Source organism: Hoplias malabaricus, chromosome 3 (assembly GCF_029633855.1).
Source record: "Hoplias malabaricus isolate fHopMal1 chromosome 3, fHopMal1.hap1, whole genome shotgun sequence".
In the NCBI taxonomy this organism is placed as follows: domain Eukaryota; kingdom Metazoa; phylum Chordata; class Actinopteri; order Characiformes; family Erythrinidae; genus Hoplias; species Hoplias malabaricus.
The window spans coordinates 7,161,994-7,182,495 of NC_089802.1; the positions used below are offsets into that span (position 1 = coordinate 7,161,994).

General features: G+C 42.0%; 1 protein-coding gene across 3 annotated transcripts in view; it reads right to left on the bottom strand.

Annotated features, from left to right (window-relative positions):
- The window catches only part of afap1 (actin filament associated protein 1), a 62,487-nt gene that overhangs the window by 37,344 nt on the left and 4,641 nt on the right, over window positions 1–20,502 (bottom strand). For 2 of the 3 annotated variants that reach the window (XM_066665910.1, XM_066665908.1), the window contains exon 1: window positions 5,036–5,200. The exons of the other annotated variant lie outside the window; for it this stretch is intronic. In XM_066665910.1, the coding sequence (XP_066522007.1) occupies window positions 5,036–5,069 (34 nt within the window). In that variant the 5' untranslated portion in view covers window positions 5,070–5,200. Of the gene's footprint in view, window positions 1–5,035; window positions 5,201–20,502 lie in introns of those variants that run through there. 3 annotated transcript variants of the gene reach the window in all.

A 20,502-nucleotide genomic window follows, 5' to 3' on the forward strand; every position in this document is an offset into this window, starting at 1 on the left:
TGGTATACGGCTTGAACTCCAAACACAGTGTTATGAAACTTACCGACACAGAACTCCAGCTTAATTTCATTACAGTACATGGACAGGTCAGTTCATATGTGCTTTTCAAAACTTGCACAACCCTGGAACTCAGAGCTTAAAAAACACCCGTGGATATGAGTCCAAGGCACTGAAAAGCGGAAGCGTATTGGCAGAAAGAGGTGCACTTTTTGCCGGGAAGAGGACTGACTCTGTGAATCTGGATTGTGGTTTGGGCAATTAGCCGGCTTCTCTGCCTGGTATCGTCAGGGTTACCCCATACACCACCACAGAGCAGGAAATACCAGTACCATGACAAGATTCGAACTGTCACTTCATCTCTCAATTACAATACACAAACACACAAGTACCAGAAAATACTCAGCATCAATATTGGGTTTATCAATTAACAGGTCTTATTAAACGGCTCTTAGCATGTTGTCAGGTATATAGTATTCTCATTAGTGGCTTTAAAACAAATTATTTCATGTTGTCACATTCTGCATCTAATAATAGTGAAGATGATTATATCAGCTGTAACAAAAGCCTCCATTAAACTAGATCACAATGCAAAAAAACTGCATTTTCCCTACTAGCCTCAGATGTAGTGGAAGAGATCAGGAAGTGGTCTCAGTACATATTGCACCTGTACAGTCGCTGTATATTTCTGTGTGTTAGTGTCCAGATGTTGGTGTAGGACAGTGTGTGTTTTCCGAGCGTTATGTGAAATGCCCCTCAGAGTTGAGTGTGATGGCTAAATGACACAGGAACTGTAAAGAGCAGAGAAGTTATAAATACCAGCAGATGCTCCATTCCTCTGTAAATGATGGACCACAGCAAATCTCCAGATGTACAGAGATACATCAAACACACCAATGATCATCAATGAGAGGGTATAGAAAAGTAACACAGTGGCCTGTGTGTGTGTGTGTGTGTGTGTGTGTGTGTGTGTGTGTGTGTGTGTGTGTGTGTGATTACAGAGCACTAATCTGTAAGCCACAGAGAGGGCTGGGGGTGAGGGGGCAGTGGTTTCTGAATATTTCTTCTGGGGCGACTGGGAGACTTCATGGTGCCTTCATAAACAGCTTACTCTCTCTCTCTCTCTCTCTCTCTCTCTCTCTCTCTCTCTCTCTCTCTCTCTCTCTCTCTCTCCCTCTCTCTCTCTCTCTCTCTCTCTCTCTCCCTCTCTCTCTCTCTCCCTCTCTCTCTCTCTCCCTCTCCCTCTCTCTCTCTCTCTCTCTCTCTCCCCCTCTCTCTCTCTCTCCCTCTCTCTCTCTCTTTCTCCCTCTCTCTCTTTCTTTCACTCTTGCTTTCTCACTCTGTTTCTTAGTGTCCCCAAAAAGCCTGCAATGCAATACAGAGAACTATGAGTCATTCACAAACAAAACAACTGAGCGAAGTGTGTGTGTCTGTGTGGGTCTTCTACCACATGTATAAATGTTATAGGTGTATGTGTTCTATACACAGTATCCAAAACCACCCACATTTTAACATTTTCATTTCCATTTCAATGATTTATTTAATTAATATGCATCTGGAAAGTCGTGTAGCGGTGTATGTATAAGTTAAAGATGTGGAATATTTGAGCATGATATTCTAATTTTAGATGAACAACATAGGACTTGAACTAATAACTGTTTTTTTAAAGCTTAGTCATTTCAGGACCTATAAAATGATTTAACTGATTTTTTTTAAGAAATCAATAAATTACAAACACATTCTTTTAACTTACAATACCTTGGAAAGTTTTGAAATGTGAAATATTTCTTTTCCTATCTATATTTCATTACTGTGTAAATAACTCAAGATTCATAAATCAAATATTTCAAAGATCAAAGATTTAAACCACTACCCTATGCTCTAACCGAAGCAGACTGAAAATCTGAAGTACTATATCAGTCTTGTCTTTGGAAGAGATCTGGAAAGCTGTCTTCTAGACAGAGCCTATCCTGCTAACCTCGCCTCTATCTGATCCTCTTACTGCATGATTAAACTCCTTACTGCTCCACGAGGGGGGGGGTCTGCCACTTAATAATCCCAACTACATCCAGAAAGCTCAAAAACATTGAAATACAGCATATTGGGTTTAAAATGCTAAAACAGAAGGATTAATATTCATCCATGTTGTACATTCCACAAACCTGTACATAATCCTATCATCTCTCCATACGTGTACTCACACAAACACCAGGCAAGCTGAAATAATTTAAGGTTTATAGCTTCCTGAAGTTGTTTCACTGACATCTTTTCTCCTCTACTAGCCTTTGATTAAAAAACCCAAATGCACTCTACTTCAGCTTGGTGTTTACAGCATCAACTGACGAGCAAAAGAGACAGAGTGAGAGAGAAAGAGAGACGAAGAGCATGATGATGAGAGGGGAAAATAATGAGGGAGAATTAAGAGACAAGAAATGAAATGAATCTAAGTGAAATGAAAGACTGTGTGCTGAAACCTGGCAGAGTGAAGCAGAGACATGGGAGGGGGGAAAAGTTAAGGAGGGAGTCTTATTTTCTTTTTCTCTTTCTTTTCTACTGTCTTCATTGTTGGGCAAAAGGCATAAGCAGATGTAAAGGTGGGAGGCGGGGGTGGGGGGTGATCTTTGGAGATTTTTATTTTTTTTTGGCATGTGTTAGCTTTTAAAAAGCCATCACTGGGGTAAGTCTGTCAGAAAGGGGAGCCCCTAAAACAAAGCCAAATGGGTTAACGGAGCAGCACCACATCACACACAGTAATGGAGTGCCAAGTGACACCATGTCCGAGCAGGCCGACAATAGAGACAGACACTAATGAACACCAATAAACACATTAACCACCATTAAAAACCAACACTAGGTCAAAGCAGAGCAGGGACCAATCCCCACCCAACAACATCCCACCACACACACACACACACACACACACACACACACACACACATATCTGTGAATAATGGGGGCATCCTTTCATACTGTGGAGACTAACTCTAAGTAACACTAACCCTAACACTTAAAATGTAATGGTTTACATGGTGGTGACCAGCTTGTGGCCCCACAAGGATGAGAGTTCCACAATGGGATATTTTCCTGGTACACACAGAGAGGGAGAAAAACCACCTCCACATAGAACTAAGTCTAACCCGAACAACAAAATAAAGCATGCTCAACTGGTAGCAATTACAACACAGGTTGCAAACCATTCTTTCTCATATACCACAGTTGTGTGTGGACACTACTTAGTTTCTTCTGGTTCTATTTCTAAAGTAAAGCATTTTTTTTAGAAAAGCTCCACTTAAATGTGGCACACTATTTCATTAACCCCATAAAGGGTCCAAACCACATAAAACGCTAAACAACTGACCGAATGTTTAGAAAAGTGGGCTTGGGACTGGAAAGTAGCTGGTTCGATTCCCACAAAGAAAGAGTGAAAGAACAGCGCTTTCCTTCTCGCTCAATACATAGCTGAGGCACCTAACCCCAACTGACCTAACCCCAGCTGACCTAATCCCAACGCACACTTACAGCCCCTGTTCTGAACTGATGTCACAAAAACAAACTCATTTCCACATACCCACCTATTCAGCCTCTGCTCGTTAAGCCTTGCCCCTTTCCACTGAGGTTATAAACATCTCTGTTTAACAAATTTCACATCTGATTTTGAATGACGCAAAATAGAAGGGAAATGAATTAGAATAAATATCACCCCCACACACACACATATATATACAAACACTTTTTTGTTTTTTAAGAAATACCCAGAAACATTATTTATATGAAACATTGTCATGTAGATATTAGTGTTTAATTTCTCACAAGAGGAGATACTACAAGAGCACAAAGACTTAGGGTGCATCTCTCTCTTTGTCTAAGACCTATTGCTCAGTATGTACACACACTACAATGTAGACATGGCTCTGTTATTTATGTGAAAGCACATTTTGGCAGAAGTCCACAGGCGAACACTAGCTCATTTCAAAACTGTAACTACATTCATCACTTTTTCCTTCTTTTCAACACAGAGAGACTGAAGCTTATGCTGACCTTATAATCACACTTGTCCTCTGCAGCAGACCACATTTCGGTCGTGTGCTCCAGCCCCATGCACAATGGGGGTCTGTCATATCTGACCTCGCTAAGAGTCATCACACACGAGCCAGTTATGTGACACCATGCAGCTGTCCAGCAGCACACCAATCAGCAGCATCCTGTCTGGAGGTAATGCTTTCTTTCATCAAGTGTGTACTCTGTAAAGGGGGAAGGGGGATGCGAGCTTTGTTGACATGTCTTTTTGCAGGTTCTTGCTACAAAGCTCACAAAAGATACTCATGAAATGTAGAGGGATTGAGTTTTAAACTGTAGATTTATCCACAATCAGGTGGTGATCATAATACGTGTCAAAGAAATCTGTTAAACATAAATAACAATTCCCTACTAAGCTAATCTTAATGCCCATCAAAACAACAGCTACCAAACCAAGCTCCAAACCAAACAGTTGTATTTCATCAATAGCAGCAGGCAGAAGGGGAAGGGGCTAATCAACAATTCCTTGAGTGCCTTTATTTCACAACATCCTGTCTTTCCTATAAGACCGGTTACACTGAACTGACCCATTGTGAGCACTGCATGAGACGCTCAAGAGAAAATATGACTCACAAAGCAGACTCACACGTTCACCGGCTCTCCACTTCCTCACGAAGAGCAAAGAGGGAGATTTGATGGAGTTTTCAGCACAACTTTCCCAGCATTTTGTTGTGTCTGTTGCTTACTTGACTGTTACAACAGCGAGGGCTAGGCCTCTGTAACAGAAACAGAACCTACAAGTGTGTGTAAATTATTCTGGAGCAGCACACACTCATGAACTCAGCCAAATCAGAACCATATGCAGCTTTCACTGGAAGTCAATGTACGCCTGACACGTTACAGGCCGCCCCGTGTCTTTTTACTGGTGCTCTTTCGCGAGTTTGGAATCCATGAAGCCATAAATACTTCAATTCACTTGAATTTTTTAGTCAAGAAAGGTTTGATCCTGAAAGACACTCACCCCTTGAGGCGAACAGAATAGGGTCACTCCGCATGTTGAAGGCAAACGCATCTAACAGTGGTGTGTCCCACAGCTGCCGAGCTTCATTAAAATCCCTCCAGCAGCAGGCAGCACAGCCACGTCTCTGAGTGGGCTTCCCTCTTCCTACACACTCACTGCACTCTCTGGACCGGCAAATGTCTGAAAAAAGTTTCCCCTGGATCGGTCTCCTCCTCCTTCTCTTCCTTTTTCTCCTTCTCCCTCCACTTCGTGCGTCTTGCTCAAACACAGTAGATGTTTGTTTGCAGGACTCTGCTGCTCTGCCCAGTGATCCGAGCTTCTTCAGAGAGCACACACTGCAGTGAAAAGCTCAGCAAAGTCCCTCACTTTCTTCCCCTCCACTCGTTATGTTTCCACCGCTGTATGAAAAGTGAGACCTCCCCCTCCCCTTTCTTTTCTCCGCCCAGCAGCACTCTGCTCTTGTGCTCCAGATGCTGTGGAAGTGTGTGAGTATCTGGGCTTGTTTTAGTACTCTTTCAAGACTTAACTGAGTGTGTTGGGAAATTCAAAACAAAACAGGGGTGACCTACAATATACGGAATATTTGTAAAATCTGCACAAGGCCTGGAAAACCATCAAAACACTATCATTCAATACATGTGTGCATCCACACTTCTCCCCTTATTTCAGCTTCTCTCCTGTCTCAGAAATTGCATTGTTTTGCTTCTCACTTTTCAAGCAATCCATTTATACGGTGATGGTGACCTCTGGGCACTGAGTCGGATAATTCACTGTTCTGAAGATACCAGGAACTGCTTTATTGATTTGCCCGTGTTCTTCTTTTTTAGTTTCCACATCGGTTCAGACCCACAGTGTTGAGTTGTATTCTCAGAATGGAAATAGAAATAGAAACAAAAGGCAAGAGCCCAGATTGATTTTCTCAGGTTTTTCAAAGGTAAAAGCTTTAAGAACGTTTTACCTGATGTTGATAGATATAGTGATCTACACGTTTTTACAAAGTGCCATATTTAAGCCCAATTTTCTTTATATTCATTCATTATCTGTAAGCGCTTATCCAATTCAGGGTTGCGGTGGGTCCAGAGCCTACCTGGAATCATTGGGCGCAAGGCGGGAATACACCCTGGAGGGGGCGCCAGTCCTTCACATGGCAACACACACACACACATTCACTCACACTCTCACACCTACGGACACTTTTGAGTCGCCAATCCACCTACCAACGTGTGTTTTTGGACCGTGGGAGGAAACCGGAGCACCCGGAGGAAACCCACGCAGACACAGGGAGAACACACCACACTCCTCACAGACAGTCACCCGGAGGAAACCCACGCAGACACAGGGAGAACACACCACACTCCTCACAGACAGTCACCCGGAGCGGGAATCAAACCCACAACTGTGTGACTGCGACACTACCTGCTGCGCCACCGTGCCGCCCAATTTTCTTTATATCTTTTAGTTTTTTGTTGTTGTTGCTGCTGTTGCTATTGTGAAATATTTCCCTTACTTTGGTGAGTTGAACATTTTACCACTAATCTCTGTATTATAAGTCATATTTATAAATATCCATTGAAAAAGTAAAACTGAATGAATAATACATTTTTGCACATTGCTGTTTGTACAAAAACATACAGGACATAAAAATAACCCCATGTCCAGACAAAAAAAAAAATGTTTAGTATAGCCTCAAACTACACGATCCATAGGCAAGTCTACCACAAACAAGTGCACTATAGTGCTCATTAATAGCAACCTCAAACCACACAACTGTATGAAACTCTATTAGCTACATTCACTGAGAGATCAAAGAGAGCAAAGGCTCAGCTCAGGCAGATATATGATCTCATGGCTCATTGCAGCTAGGATATGCAGACCATATCTAACTGTGATAAGGTTACACAGCATGCCCTAATGTCAGACCGATTCTAATCATTAATAGAGCTCCAATCATTTTTTTTCTCTCATGATTGAGAGAAGCTTATTTCACCTGAAACTGAAGTAATACACATTCTACGTATATTTCTGTTACCAGAAAAAAATCTCTTGAATTCAGAATGGGCTTATTATCAGGAGATCAACTCTTTGACTCCTTGTTGATAAGGCTGGGAATCCTAAGACAGCACATCTTGTTTCACTCTCTGAGAGGGTGGGACCCTCACTTTGGGATCCCTGTTGTTCAATGGCAGGCTGTTCTCAGATTATCAGTGGGTGTCACTGTGCTGTTTACACAAATCAGTCTTTGCTACGTTCACAAGGATCCATCAACCCAAAATACCAAATTAAGAGTGGTTCTGTGGTCAGAAACCAACAATGGTCAGCCAATCAGCTGATGAGCTAAGTATTCTTCAGCAAGGTTTTTGCAATTGGAAAACCATTTTTGACACCTCCCCATCCAACATTCAACAAGTGCACTAATAGGCAGTTTGTTCTCCTGCTGAAATAACAGCTTTTACTCTACTCTACTGGGATGAAGACCAGATGTTGGAACATTTCTATGAGGACCTGACGCCATTCAGTCCTGACACTATTAGGAAGGTCCAGTATAGGCCTGGTCAAAAAAGCCACTCAAACTCATGTCAAAGGTAGCTGTTGGAGATTCATTACTCCACACAGATCCATAGATTTCCACTTAGAAAATCAATAAAACATGTAACTTGTTCAAGGACGTCCAACACCTTGTATACAGCTGAATACTGACCAGTTATTATTGTGTCCATTAAAGGCCATTAATCAGCGTGGGTCGTGCTCTCCTCAAAGTGTGAAACTGTTAAGAGTTGTGGCTTGCTGGGAGAATGTGACGAAAGAACAGTAGGACCGCTGAACCCGACAGACGTGCTGACAAGTGTAGAGTGTGCGTATGTGTGTATGGGTGTTTATTTGGGTGTGTGGCCGAACGAACCACACAGTGCACGGCCTCTCTGAGGTGCAAAAGAAACTGTGTGCATTCACATAATTCTGGAATGAGAATCACATTGGAAATAGAGACACGAGTTCCACCCAGGGACTGGAGCAGGTTTAAAGCCAAGGAAGTGTCAGTGCATGAGGAGGACCAGTGGGTTTTTATGTTAATGCTTCAGTTCCTCAGCTTCACAGGAATATGTCCCTATCTACACTTTTTTTCCTTTAAAACAAGAGTCTGAAACATGTTCCGTGGATTAAAGAAAAGAGTGAAATGCATTGTTTTGTTTTGTTCTTAAGATACCGTGTCCATTTTCACTGACTACACACTGTGTGTTTAACGTTTAACCAGAATAAGAAGTCAGGAATAATGTTGAAAAGACTGTGATATGCAGAAAACTCCATGTCCGCAGTGTCAAACCGCAGTGTCAAATTTTACTGGATTCCCAATGAAAACAACCACAACACAAACCCTTTTTCACTCCCTTAAATGTGCGGATTAAAATGAGACACGTGGTTCTGGTCATGCACAATACTAGTCTTGTTTATCATGAGCTGACAGATAAACAGAGTGGAGAATCAGGTCACATTGCTGCATTAAACTCAATCTTCAGGATCAGTGTAAACCTCACAGCAGCACACAGTCATGAGAGAGTGGCCAGAGGTTCCACGAGTCAGAGACAAATAGATGAGTCTGGAGCACAGCGAAACATGACGTTCTACAGCTGTGTCAAGAAAAGAAGAATGACAAATATAAGTTGTACAGATCTCAGACTGTACACACAGACCTACACCAGAGAAAAGCAAGGGGTGAGAAACCCATGAGCTCTGCAAGAGTTATCAGTACTTTCTGTGATATTTTAGCACACATATGACCTGCATGGGATTGGAGGCAGAGGGTGGATGTTGGACTCATGTTGGAGCAGTGGGGGTTGAGGTGGGGGCAGCTTTAAACAAACTCAGCTCTAATGAAGCCTTAAGGTGTGTGGCCGCTGCCACACACTCTCTGTTTCACACAGGCTCTTATGGTCAAAGTCCACTTGAGCTTGTGTCAGCTTGAGGGAAACAAATCTGCTTTCAGTTCAGTTTGAAGAGAATGGGTCCCAGTGGCTCTTGTGTTCTCTGGGTAGTGGGTGGTTTGCTCATGAATGTTTATTGTTGCCACATAAATCAGGTTTTGTAAAAACAGCACATTATTGGTAAATGCTGAGCTTATTATTCATTCATTCATTCATTCATTATCTGTAACCCTTATCCAGTTCAGGGTTGCGGTGGGTCCAGAGCCTACCTGGAATCATTGGGCGCAAAGCGGGAATACACCCTGGAGGGGGCGCCAGTCCTTCACAGGGCAACATTCACGAACACTTTTGAGCCGCCAATCCACCTACCAACGTGTGTTTTTGGACTGTGGGAGGAAGCCGGAGCACCCGGAGGAAACCCACGCAGACACAGGGAGAACACACCACACTCCTCACAGACAGTCACCCGGAGCGGGAATCCAACCCACAACCTCCAGGTCTCTGGAACTGTGTGACTGTGACACTACCTGCTGCACCACTGTGCCACCCGTGATAGAGACAGGAATCAGGAAGTTAAAGGAGACATATTATACTCCTATTTCCACTGGTGAACACAGTTCCTTGGAGTCTTAATTAAACATGCTTTGCAAACATGCAAGCATCAAAATACCACAAGGATCAAACAACACAGCACATGATTTGCCCTGTCTTTTGAATTTGAATTAAACTTAGACAAAGCTGTTTATTATTACAACAACTCAAAACCATGATAACTCATACATCATTCCCTCTGTATCAGCACCACAGCATGCTAAACACGCCCGAGAATAAACCACTGCTGCAAAACAGTACATTTAAGGCATTTCAGTGCAAGTTTACCGCACAGCAAGCTGCTGTTATCACTGACACAGAACATAAACAGCCCAGTATCAAAAGCACCACTATCAAGAAACAAGTCATAAACAGAAAAGCTGAATGATGAGGCCAGCTCTGGATTCTTTCTGAGAAGTCTCTCTGAAATCTAAAGAATAGGTCAGCAGCTCTTAATCAGCAACATTCTGCAAAGTCCTGCTGATATGAAGCTGTGTCTTCACCACATGTGCTGAATTAAGATCCAACACACACATACACCGACACACACACATACACAATGTAGGATTACTTTACATTGCCAGGAAGCATGGGTCATGCTGGAAACATCAGAATCTGGAACAGAGGGTTACTAACAAGAGCCATCCCTACTCAGTGTACTGACCTAGTGAGCTCAACACCATCATCACCATCATCATTATCATTGTCATCATTATCATGCTGATGCACATGAGCCTAACTTCACCATGCACAATACCTAATGACTACAAAGTCCCTCAGCGGTGGGCTGTGTAGAGTTGACCTCCATTTGCTGAGATGGTATTTGTTTTCCTTTGATGCGGTCACCGCTTCTGCTCTTCTGCAAATGCTGAAGTATTGTATTTGACAGCATCCAGCCAACACCAGGAACATCAGGTACAGGATGTTAGATCTGAATCACAATAGCCATTCTACCTCATCTCAAATGTGGATAACGTAATGCTCCACAACCAAATGCTGAGGGGTGTGGTTGCTTTGTATCCTTCTAGCCAAACATTTGAAGCCTGGTGACCTTAGGCTCATGTGCAGCTGCTCCAGAGAAAGTTCCATTGTTAAAGCTTTAACAGATCATAGGTGGTGTGTCCAATTAAAAGCCTTATAGTGAATCAGTCATGTCCATTTTGGACCGAAACACTGTAATTGCAATGAATAATCACAACTCATTTTGCTTACAATAATATTAAGGATCCTTTTCGGTTATTACTGCATATGGCTATATAGTGGTGAGGTAAGGGTTCTGGACTTATGTTGCATAACTTGACACCAGGAGTGACTTCATGGAACTCTGGAGCACATATGGAGGAGCAATAGTTTATATAGAGCTGGCTCTCACCCAGAACTCTTAGGCCGGGAAGGAAGGAGGGAGCAGAGAAAGTGAGGAGCGTGCAAAACTAGGTCAAGACTGGAGTGTGCATGACAACACTTTAACACACATTTATCTGGTGTATGACACTGGCTAAGTGTCAGAATGTTTTTGGGTTGGGTCGCTTTAGACAAGGTCCCCTCCTCTTCAAATACACAGATCTCACGAAGCCCAGTGAAGTATGACAAAGAACAGTTTAGAATCAGTTCCAGTTGCTTTAAGTGGTTAGGCAAGATTCTCTGTATACACATCAAGGCCATGTGCATGACCACAATCAAGCACAGTTAAAGCCATTTATCAAACAAGAGCATACACTTAAAACACCTGCAACAAATTTGACTCACTGACATGCTGCTGAAACAAACACGCACACATGCACACACACACACACACACACACACACACACACACACACACACACACACAAAACCCATAAACCTAAAGCACAATATGGTGGCCAGAGTGAAAACTTAGATGAATGACAGTATGATATCTCCCCAAGCAGCTCAAAAGCAGTCCCCTTAATTTCTCCCTAGCACTTCCATCTTTTGGCAATCCATCCATCTTTTCACCCATTCATCCTTCCCTTTCCCTCCTTACATTCTCCCCCTGCCACTCAAGCAGTCCACACCCAGACATAGCCTCATCAGCACCATCTGCTCACCACCAATCAGCCACAGACAGACAGCGAGGGGAAGACCCAGCAGGATCATAAGTTACATGAACACACACACAGAGACACATCTATTAAAGAACAATGGTTCTTTATGGAACCAAAATTGGTTCTTCTCTGGCATTGCTCAAAGAACTGATGGTAGCACTTTAATTTTTAAGAGTGTACATTTGTTGTCATACAATGTCAGGATGTGGGATCAGACACTGTGTTATAACAATGTAAAAATGAATATTCATAAATTGATTTTAAAAAAGAAAGCCATTTAAGTTCCTTCAGCAGCAGCCAAATAGTTTTGTACATTTAATTGCATTGTGTTTCCCCAAAAAAAAGATAAACAATAATTTTCATAAATAATATTTGCTTCTCTTTGATGGTGAAAATGACTGTAGGCTTCATTAAGTCTAACCCCAGGCGTAACTGAACCTTAACTTAAACTATTTCTTTCTCCCTCTTCATGTTAAGTTAGCTCTGTTGTACTTTCCAAACAAAGCTAAGATAGTTTCATATTTTGGTCCTTATAAAACACACAAACACACACACACACACACAAACACTCACGTACACCCACACAGGCCATTCCACCATCTGGCCGAGGCAGTAGCAGTGGCCTCATGGTCCGTTGTGGCTCCAGTCAGCTGGGAGCCCCAAAGGGGGCTGGGCAGAAAGAAGGAGGAGAATGGGGGTAAAAACACAATTAAGACCACAGTCTGCCCTCATGAAAGATGCATAAGCTCAGAGGCAGGAAACATTCATCTCTCCCTCATCCTTTCCCAAACATCCTTGAACCAGTCCTACTCTACACTCATTTCCTCTGACCCCACCATCCTCAGTGCTATTACTGAGACTGGAGGATGAAGCGCTGAGCGGTCCAGAATTTATCCTGACTGTGTATAGGCCTCTAATCACAGGCAACAGCAAGTTATCCAACTTAAATAGTGACTTCACAGACACTTCATACACAATGGCTCTTTTAGAACGTCAGAACAGTGGTTCTGTGGCAATAAGCTCTCTGTGATTAGGTTATATGCTTAGAGAAGAAAGCTGTTTAATTAAAGGAAAGATTTTATACACACACACATACACACACACACACACAAACACATGCTCACACAGTGCAAGATAATTTGGCTAGTATTGTAATATCTTCATGGAGCATTTCTGAGAAAAACCTCCCTTAATGAAGCGCAATCACACAGCTATCAGGTTCAAATGCACACACACACACACACACACACACACAAACCCACACAATACTCTTGAGGGATGCTTTATTTCTGTGGGTGGAAATAGCAAAGTTCATGCGCAGCCTTCAGTAATTCACCAGGGTTCTGTTGGAGGCCACTAGGGGGCTATGAGAGATACTATCACAGTGCAGCCCACAATACAGAAGAGGGGGTGGACTGCAAAGAGCAAGAGACTGATAAGTTAATGCCCAGCTCTTTGCTGCCCATAAGATAATTACATTGACCTGGCACGTGGTTAACAGACTCCTCTGTTAATATTCAGTGTTACACTTTGATGAATAAGAGGGATGTGAGACCTAATAAGTGAGTGTAGATATAAGACAATGTTGATTTTTCTTCCCTCCATCCTTCCCTACCCCTCCCCCATCTCTCTCTCTCTCACACACATACACACACACACACACATACCCATATATCCACTGACAGCTCATCCATGTCACTCTCTCATTAGTGTAGGAAGGGCCTTTACTGGCTGACTGGTGATCACATTGGGCTTTCTGTCTCTCCTCTTGAGGTTGGGTGTGTGAGCATGTATTCACATGCCTGTTTGTGTGTGTGTGCACAAGTATGATATGTTGAGCCAAAAAAACAGATTATAAACATGGCAGGCCTTTGTAGAGTCACATCCAGCTGTTTAATCTATGACCTACAGTAAAACTCCCCGGCATATATGAGCGTGTGCATATCTATGATACAAAGCAGAACCTTCATCTCAGAGTGATAAGTTTAAAAAATTGACATTAAAAGTGACATAAAAGAGGCTCTGCTTATGAATGATTGGTCAAGATTGTTTGTTTAAAACTGAAACTGGCTCAAATGTAAAATTAACTTTAGCCTTTTAACATTCAGATTCCAAACAGACGTCCATGGCCATCTGGCCTTAATATGTCCGCCGGCCACCATAATAAAATAAAAAGACATAAGATAAAAGGAGAACATCAACAAAAGCAAATGAGGATACACTTGATCACTGATGAAAACCACTGAATAGTGCCCCTCCTCAAGCATTTTGAAGGTAATACATATTGAAAGAAATATTAATCAAAGACAAAACAGTCATCTAAACTGTATATACATCAAAAATGTCCTGCCAAGTGTTACTAAGCAATTTTAGGGCATTTCTATTTGTCCATTGGTCATGACATATTCACATAATGTGTGTATGTGTGTGTATACTGCAGCACAGTTAGCGCAGTGTCTATGCATACTCCTTAAAACAAAGACAACTGTGTTATACCCCTTACCCATTTGGCAGATTTGGAGAACTGGTAGAATGTTCACCTTTCAAAATGGCAGCTCACCAATGGGTTTGAGTCCAACACGGTCATATATATATATGTCTGTATGCACATTTTAACTGCTGTGGTTTTATGGAGAGCAGGAGACTGAGCTTCCAGACAGGACGTTTTCTAGAACTTTCTCTAGGGAATACAGACTAAAGCCTTGGCCCGGTTCTAAACAGCTCCACACCCAGCTGAACCCAAAGGAAAACAAGACCAAAAACAGTCCACATGCTGCCAGGCTGGATCTATGACTGTTTTCTGAACTAAGACACACACACACACACACACACCAATTTGTACTTAACCCACCATGGTACATCTGAGAGGCAGATCTTCAAAGTTTCATGCAGACCATAAACTCGCCCTCATTCAAAACTCAAAGAGCACAAAGAACAACACCAAACACACAGAGCACAGTGATACCATCGACAGGAAACGCCTTAAACCTCAGATATTCTGATTCCTACAGAAAACATAAACCCTTCAATCAGATTTTTCCCTTTTTTTGATACTTCACAAATATCCACCAATCAAAATATTCCACTAATCAGGAATTCAAGGCACTTGTGAAATGTTTCAGGACGATATGGTGCTGCAAATACAGTGGGTACAAACTCCAGACCTCCTTGAGGAACACAGCAGCTTCTTTATGGTTAAGGCATCTTCCAGCCTGAGGTAGGTGCATATATGTGTTCAAGAGGCAGAGGATGATGATGGGGCAAAGATGTAGGAGAAGCTGTGCCAGTTACATGAAAAATACAAAAAAACGATCATATCATCGATACCGAATAAAAAACCTGTATCTCGATTTTCGTCAGTGTTCTTCACAGTAGTGTCGCAGTCACACAGCTCCAGGGACCTGGAGGTCGTGGGTTCGATTCCCACTCCGGGTGACTGTCTGTGAGGAGTGTGGTGTGTTCTCCCTGTGTCTGCGTGGGTTTCCTCCGGGTGACTGTCTGTGAGGAGTGTGATGTGTTCTCTCTGTATCTGAGTGGGTTTCCTCCGGGTGCTCCGGTTTCCTCTAACAGTCCAAAAACACACGTTGGTGGGTGGATTGGCGACTCGAAAAGTGTCCGTAGGTGTGAGTGACTGTGTGTTTGTTGCCCTGTGAAGGACTGGCGCCCCCTCCAGGGTGTATTCCTGCATTGCGTCCAATGATTCCAGGTAGGCTCTGGACCCACCGCGACCCTGAACTGGATAAGAGCTTACAGATAATGAATGAATTAATGAATTTTTTTTTCGTTGGACAGCAACAATATGAAACTAATTTGTACTAATTTAATACAACTAATTTTTAAAAACTAATTTAATAACACTATGAAAGTAATTTCAGTAATTCATAACACTAGAAACAAGAAAAGAAATCTATTATTACATAATCTTTACTTTAAATCTACACTGAATAGTGAAATCTTCTCAGTATATTCACTATAATCTTCAGCAGTGCTGCCCTGTAAGCTCCATTGCATTAAATGTGCTGTTGCAGTATGTGTTCATTATCTTAAATTAGTCATTTGACATTTTAACATATAACTGTTCACAGCTATACACCTGCATCATTGACTAAATTTCTCTCTGACTTGAATCAAGTGGTGGAAAACACACTATAAACATATTTAACAACAGCTTGAACACATGTGCCTTACAGTTACAGTTATCTACACACTCAGAACGTTTTGCTGCCACTGTGGTAGAACCCTCAAGAACATGTATATTCAGTACTTTTAGTTATGGAACATAATTGCACCAAATTCTATATTAATTGTAGGTTTTAAGTTGTGTTAATTTCATATGCCATATTTCATCAACAGAATTTATATTTTATATAAGTTCTTCATTATTCATCATTCTTTTACAAATCTTAATAAAGTTCACCTCTGCCTTTTGGGAACACAACTGGATTTTAAAATCACTGTTGTACATTTAGTTACATTTACACTCTTTGTACCTTTAGCATCAACAATGACAGTACAGTACATGTTCGTCTGCCATTGTAAGTGACATATTCAATCATTAAATACCGAAACTGATTAACAGATATAATGCCCTAGACACAAAAACAGACCCTAATACACTGTGAACTCTCTAAAACACTCTCCCCTCCAGAAACATGCTATAGCAGGTTATGCAGTTGCTTATTCCAATCCCAAAGTAAGCAGTTTACCTCTACAGCCCAAAGGGTGTGTGGTTCTAATCAGAGTAAACACCCCACACCCACAACATAAATAACCTTCTTACTCAGTGGAATTTAAAAGAGGCTTAAAAAATTACAAGAATGAGGGGAAAAATTAGGAGAAATAGAGACATGCTTTGTGTGTTGCATGTGTGTGTGTGTATGTGTGTGTGTGAGTGTGGAATTGCAGGCATGCAGTGCTGAAATATGAAGAAGCTGATCCCGGAAAAAGAGAGAGAGAGAGAAGAGAGAGAGAGAGAGAGAGAGAGAGAGAGAGAGAGAGAGAGAGAGAGAGAGAGAGAGAGAGAGAGAGAGAGAGAGGTGGTAAAACAGAGATGCCTCCGGCCTTAAATACCCAGCCATAGACACACCTGTATGAACATTAACCCACTTCACAGCTGGTGTGTGCATTCAAGAGAAGCCAAAAAAAATAAGAGTGGTAAAAACTCACCTGACAAAAAGTGGTGTAAAGCTTTGAAAGGTAATGTTTTACCTGTACAATGGACTAAACTACATTTGGTTTTACATTTAGTTAGAAATTAGGAGAAATAATCTTTCAGGCATTCAGTGTTGCCACAAAAATTAAAAGTCAATTTTCTGCAATTAAAGGCATGTTGTCATAGCAACTGTTGCTTGGTTGGGCAATCGTTACAGGATATTGTTAAAGTTTCATGCAATCTATTAAGAAAGAGCAGTGATATTTGTTTACAAACTTTAAATTAACACTGTATTCTAAATCATACTTTGTAAAAAAGAAAATTTGCAGAATAGAGTTTCTCATCCAAGTTAAACGGGATTCTTCCTATGGTTCTGAAAACCTGACCAACCAAGCAACAATTGAAACAGGTCATGGATTGGTCAATAAAATGAACATTGTTAAAAGATATGTTAAATCAAACTACTCCAGGGACCTGGAGGTTGTGTTTTCAAGTCCTGCTTCAGGTGTCTGTGAGGAGTTTGATGTGTTCTCCCTGTGTCTACATGGGTTTCCTCGGGGTGACTGTCTGTGAGGAGTTTGATGTGTTCTCCCTGTGTCTGCGTGGGTTTCCTCCGGGTGACTGTCTGTGAGGAGTGTGGTGTGTTCTCCCTGTGTCTACATGGGTTTCCTCGGGGTGACTGTCTGTGAGGAGTTTGATGTGTTCTCCCTGTGTCTACATGGGTTTCCTCGGGGTGACTGTCTGTGAGGAGATTGATGTGTTCTCCCTGTGTCTGCGTGGGTTTCCTCCAGGTGACTGTCTGTGAGGAGTGTGGTGTGTTCTCCCTGTGTCTGCGTGGGTTTCCTCTGGGTGACTGTCTGTGAGGAGTTTGATGTGTTCTCCCTGTGTCTGTGTGGGTTTCCTCCGGGTGACTGTCTGTGAGGAGTTTGATGTGTTCTCCCTGTGTCTGTGTGGGTTTCCTCCGGGTGACTGTCTGTGAGGAGTTTGATGTGTTCTCCCTGTGTCTGTGTGGGTTTCCTCCGGGTGACTGTCTGTGAGGAGTTTGATGTGTTCTCCCTGTGTCTGTGTGGGTTTCCTCCGGGTCAATCAAACTCAAAACCATGGCTTAACGATATCATGTGCACAAATCATACTTGTGTATTATCTCACACAGGCTTCAACAAATCTCAGTACATTTGCTATAAATGTCTTTAACACATACATTCAAACACCACACAAGTCACAAGGTCACATACAGTGGAAGATCCGCAAAGAAAAACGTCAAACGTAACTGAGAGAGCAAACACAATGGTCAAACACACAAACACAAAGACAGACTGATGCAAGGACTAAACCTCCCATGGAGAGGGAGAGCTCAGAGACACAGAAGACTGAGAGGAACACAGGACCTAAACAAAACAGAGAAAACACACTGACAGGAAACAAAGCAAGTCAGGGAAATGAAAGCAGACAGAAGGCAAAGCAGGATCATTACAGCATCAAAACAAACTCACTATACTTTCAGACATGTATAGTCTCGAACACACAGCAATCTTTAGGTTTGTCTTGATAAGCTGGAAATTTTAAAGAACCACAGTCGCAATTTGTATTGTTTAACTATTTATAGATTCTACTTAATCTATTAAAACAGGGCTAATATTGCTCTCGATGCTAATAACGACCTGGGGGTTCTGGAGGTGTGACAGCACAACTGCTCAAACTAAACACTAGAATTTTTACATACATTTTATTTTACCCTTTGATTCTGTTCAGCTTTTTCTACTTCATCATGGGTTTCAGCCACTCTCCCCACCTCTATAATTACAGAAGAAAAGATGCAAGGCTTTTTTACTTCATCAATCTGCCAAAGGCATTCTCCTTTCCGGATATTTACTCTCTCTCTCTCTCTTTCTCTCTCTCTCTCTCTCTGTCTCTCTCTCTCTGTCTGTCTCTCTCTCTCTCTCTCTCTCTCTCTGTCTCTCTCTCTCTCTCTCTCTCTCTCTCTGTCTATCTCTCTCACTCTGTCTTTCTCTCTCTCTGTCTCTCTGAATTTGATGTACCCACTATGAATCTAAATAATTAAATAAGTGTGATGAGGAAAATATTGTTAATCAATAAGAAAATTAATAGCGAAAGAGGAACAGACAGATAGATAGAGAGACATAGAAAAAGAGAGACAGAGAGAGAGAGAGAGAGAGAGAGAGAGAGAGAGAGAGAGAGAGAGAGAGAGAGAGAGAGAGCCTAAAGCATCAGTCATTTCAGACACTGACTCACAGGCCTCTAGTTCACCTAGCTTTGAAACAAACTGCTTACAGCCAACACACTCACACACACAAGTAAAAGTCTTTTCTCCCCTCTGGCTCTGACTCAGTGTAAAATCCTAATGGACATCCACCAACCCCCAAAATCCCCAAAACCTTCTTTGTTTTACTACAATAGAATTAAAGAATTTTAGCTTCAGACTATCTGTCTCTCCTGTTCTCCATCTTCCCCACAGCACCCCCACATTGCTCTGTTTTTCTGCATCTCTTAAAACAAGACTCCAGTCCAGTCATGTTTAGAGACTAAAGAAGCATAGATGTGTGACAGGTAAAAGAGGTGTGCCCGTCGAACACAGATAGTGAGTTCACTGGCAATTACAGCACATTCAAGTGAGAAATTTATATTACGATAATATACAACTTCATACAAAATACATCAATCAGCCATAACATTATGACCAGCTCCTTGTTTCTACACTCACTGTCCATTCTCTCAGTTTCACTGCCATTTTGTAGTTCTGTTATTACATACTGGATTAGTGAGTATTGCGTTGGTATGAGTGAATCAGACACAGCAGTGCTGCTGGAGATTTGAAACACTGTGTCCACTCAATGTCCATTCTGTTAGACACACATCATAGATGTAAAGTCAGAGCCAGTAGCTCATCTATTATTGCAGTTTGTTTTGGTCATCCTCTAGTCCTTTTATTCGTAGTCACTGGACACTGCCCACAGTATGCTGTTCGCTGGATATTTTTGGTTCCATGAAAATTCTCAGTCCAGCAGTGACACTGAGAGGGTTAAAAACTCCAGAAGCACTGCTGTGTCTGATGCACTCGTACCAAGGCAACACACACTAACACACTACCACCAAGTCAGTGTCACTGCAGCGTTGAGAATGATCTACCACCCAAATCATACCTGCCCTTTGTGGTTCTGTATGGGTCCAAGTGGTGGTCATAATGCTTTGTCTGATTGGCATATAGGGGCGGCACAGTGGCACAGCAGGTAGGTTCTCAGTTACACAGCTCCAGGGACCTGGAGGTTGTGGGTTCAGGTCTCGCTCCGGGTGACTGTCTGTGAGGGGTTTGGTGTGTTCTCCCTGTGTCCATGTGGGTTTCCTCCCACGGTCCAAAAACACACGTTGGTAGGTGGATTAGTGACTCGAAAGTGTCCGTAGGTATTAGGGCTGTGCCTTGTCATTTGCGATAATATAGTCATAATTTTAAAAACTATATTAAAAAATCCATATCTTGATAATAGTGATATTCTGACTTGTTTACGTAATGACATCATGCAGATACCCTTAATATGGCATACGTTCTTTAAATGAGTGATATAGACACAGTGAAGTAGAGTGGAAAATGGCTCTGAGGTGGAGGAAACGGGAGTGACATCAGTCATATGGAGGTTGTTCGGTTACAAAATAAAGTATATTTTATTTAATATAAGTAATAGTAATACAACATCCATTTTGTTGCAATAGTGAGTTTTTTGAAGTTAA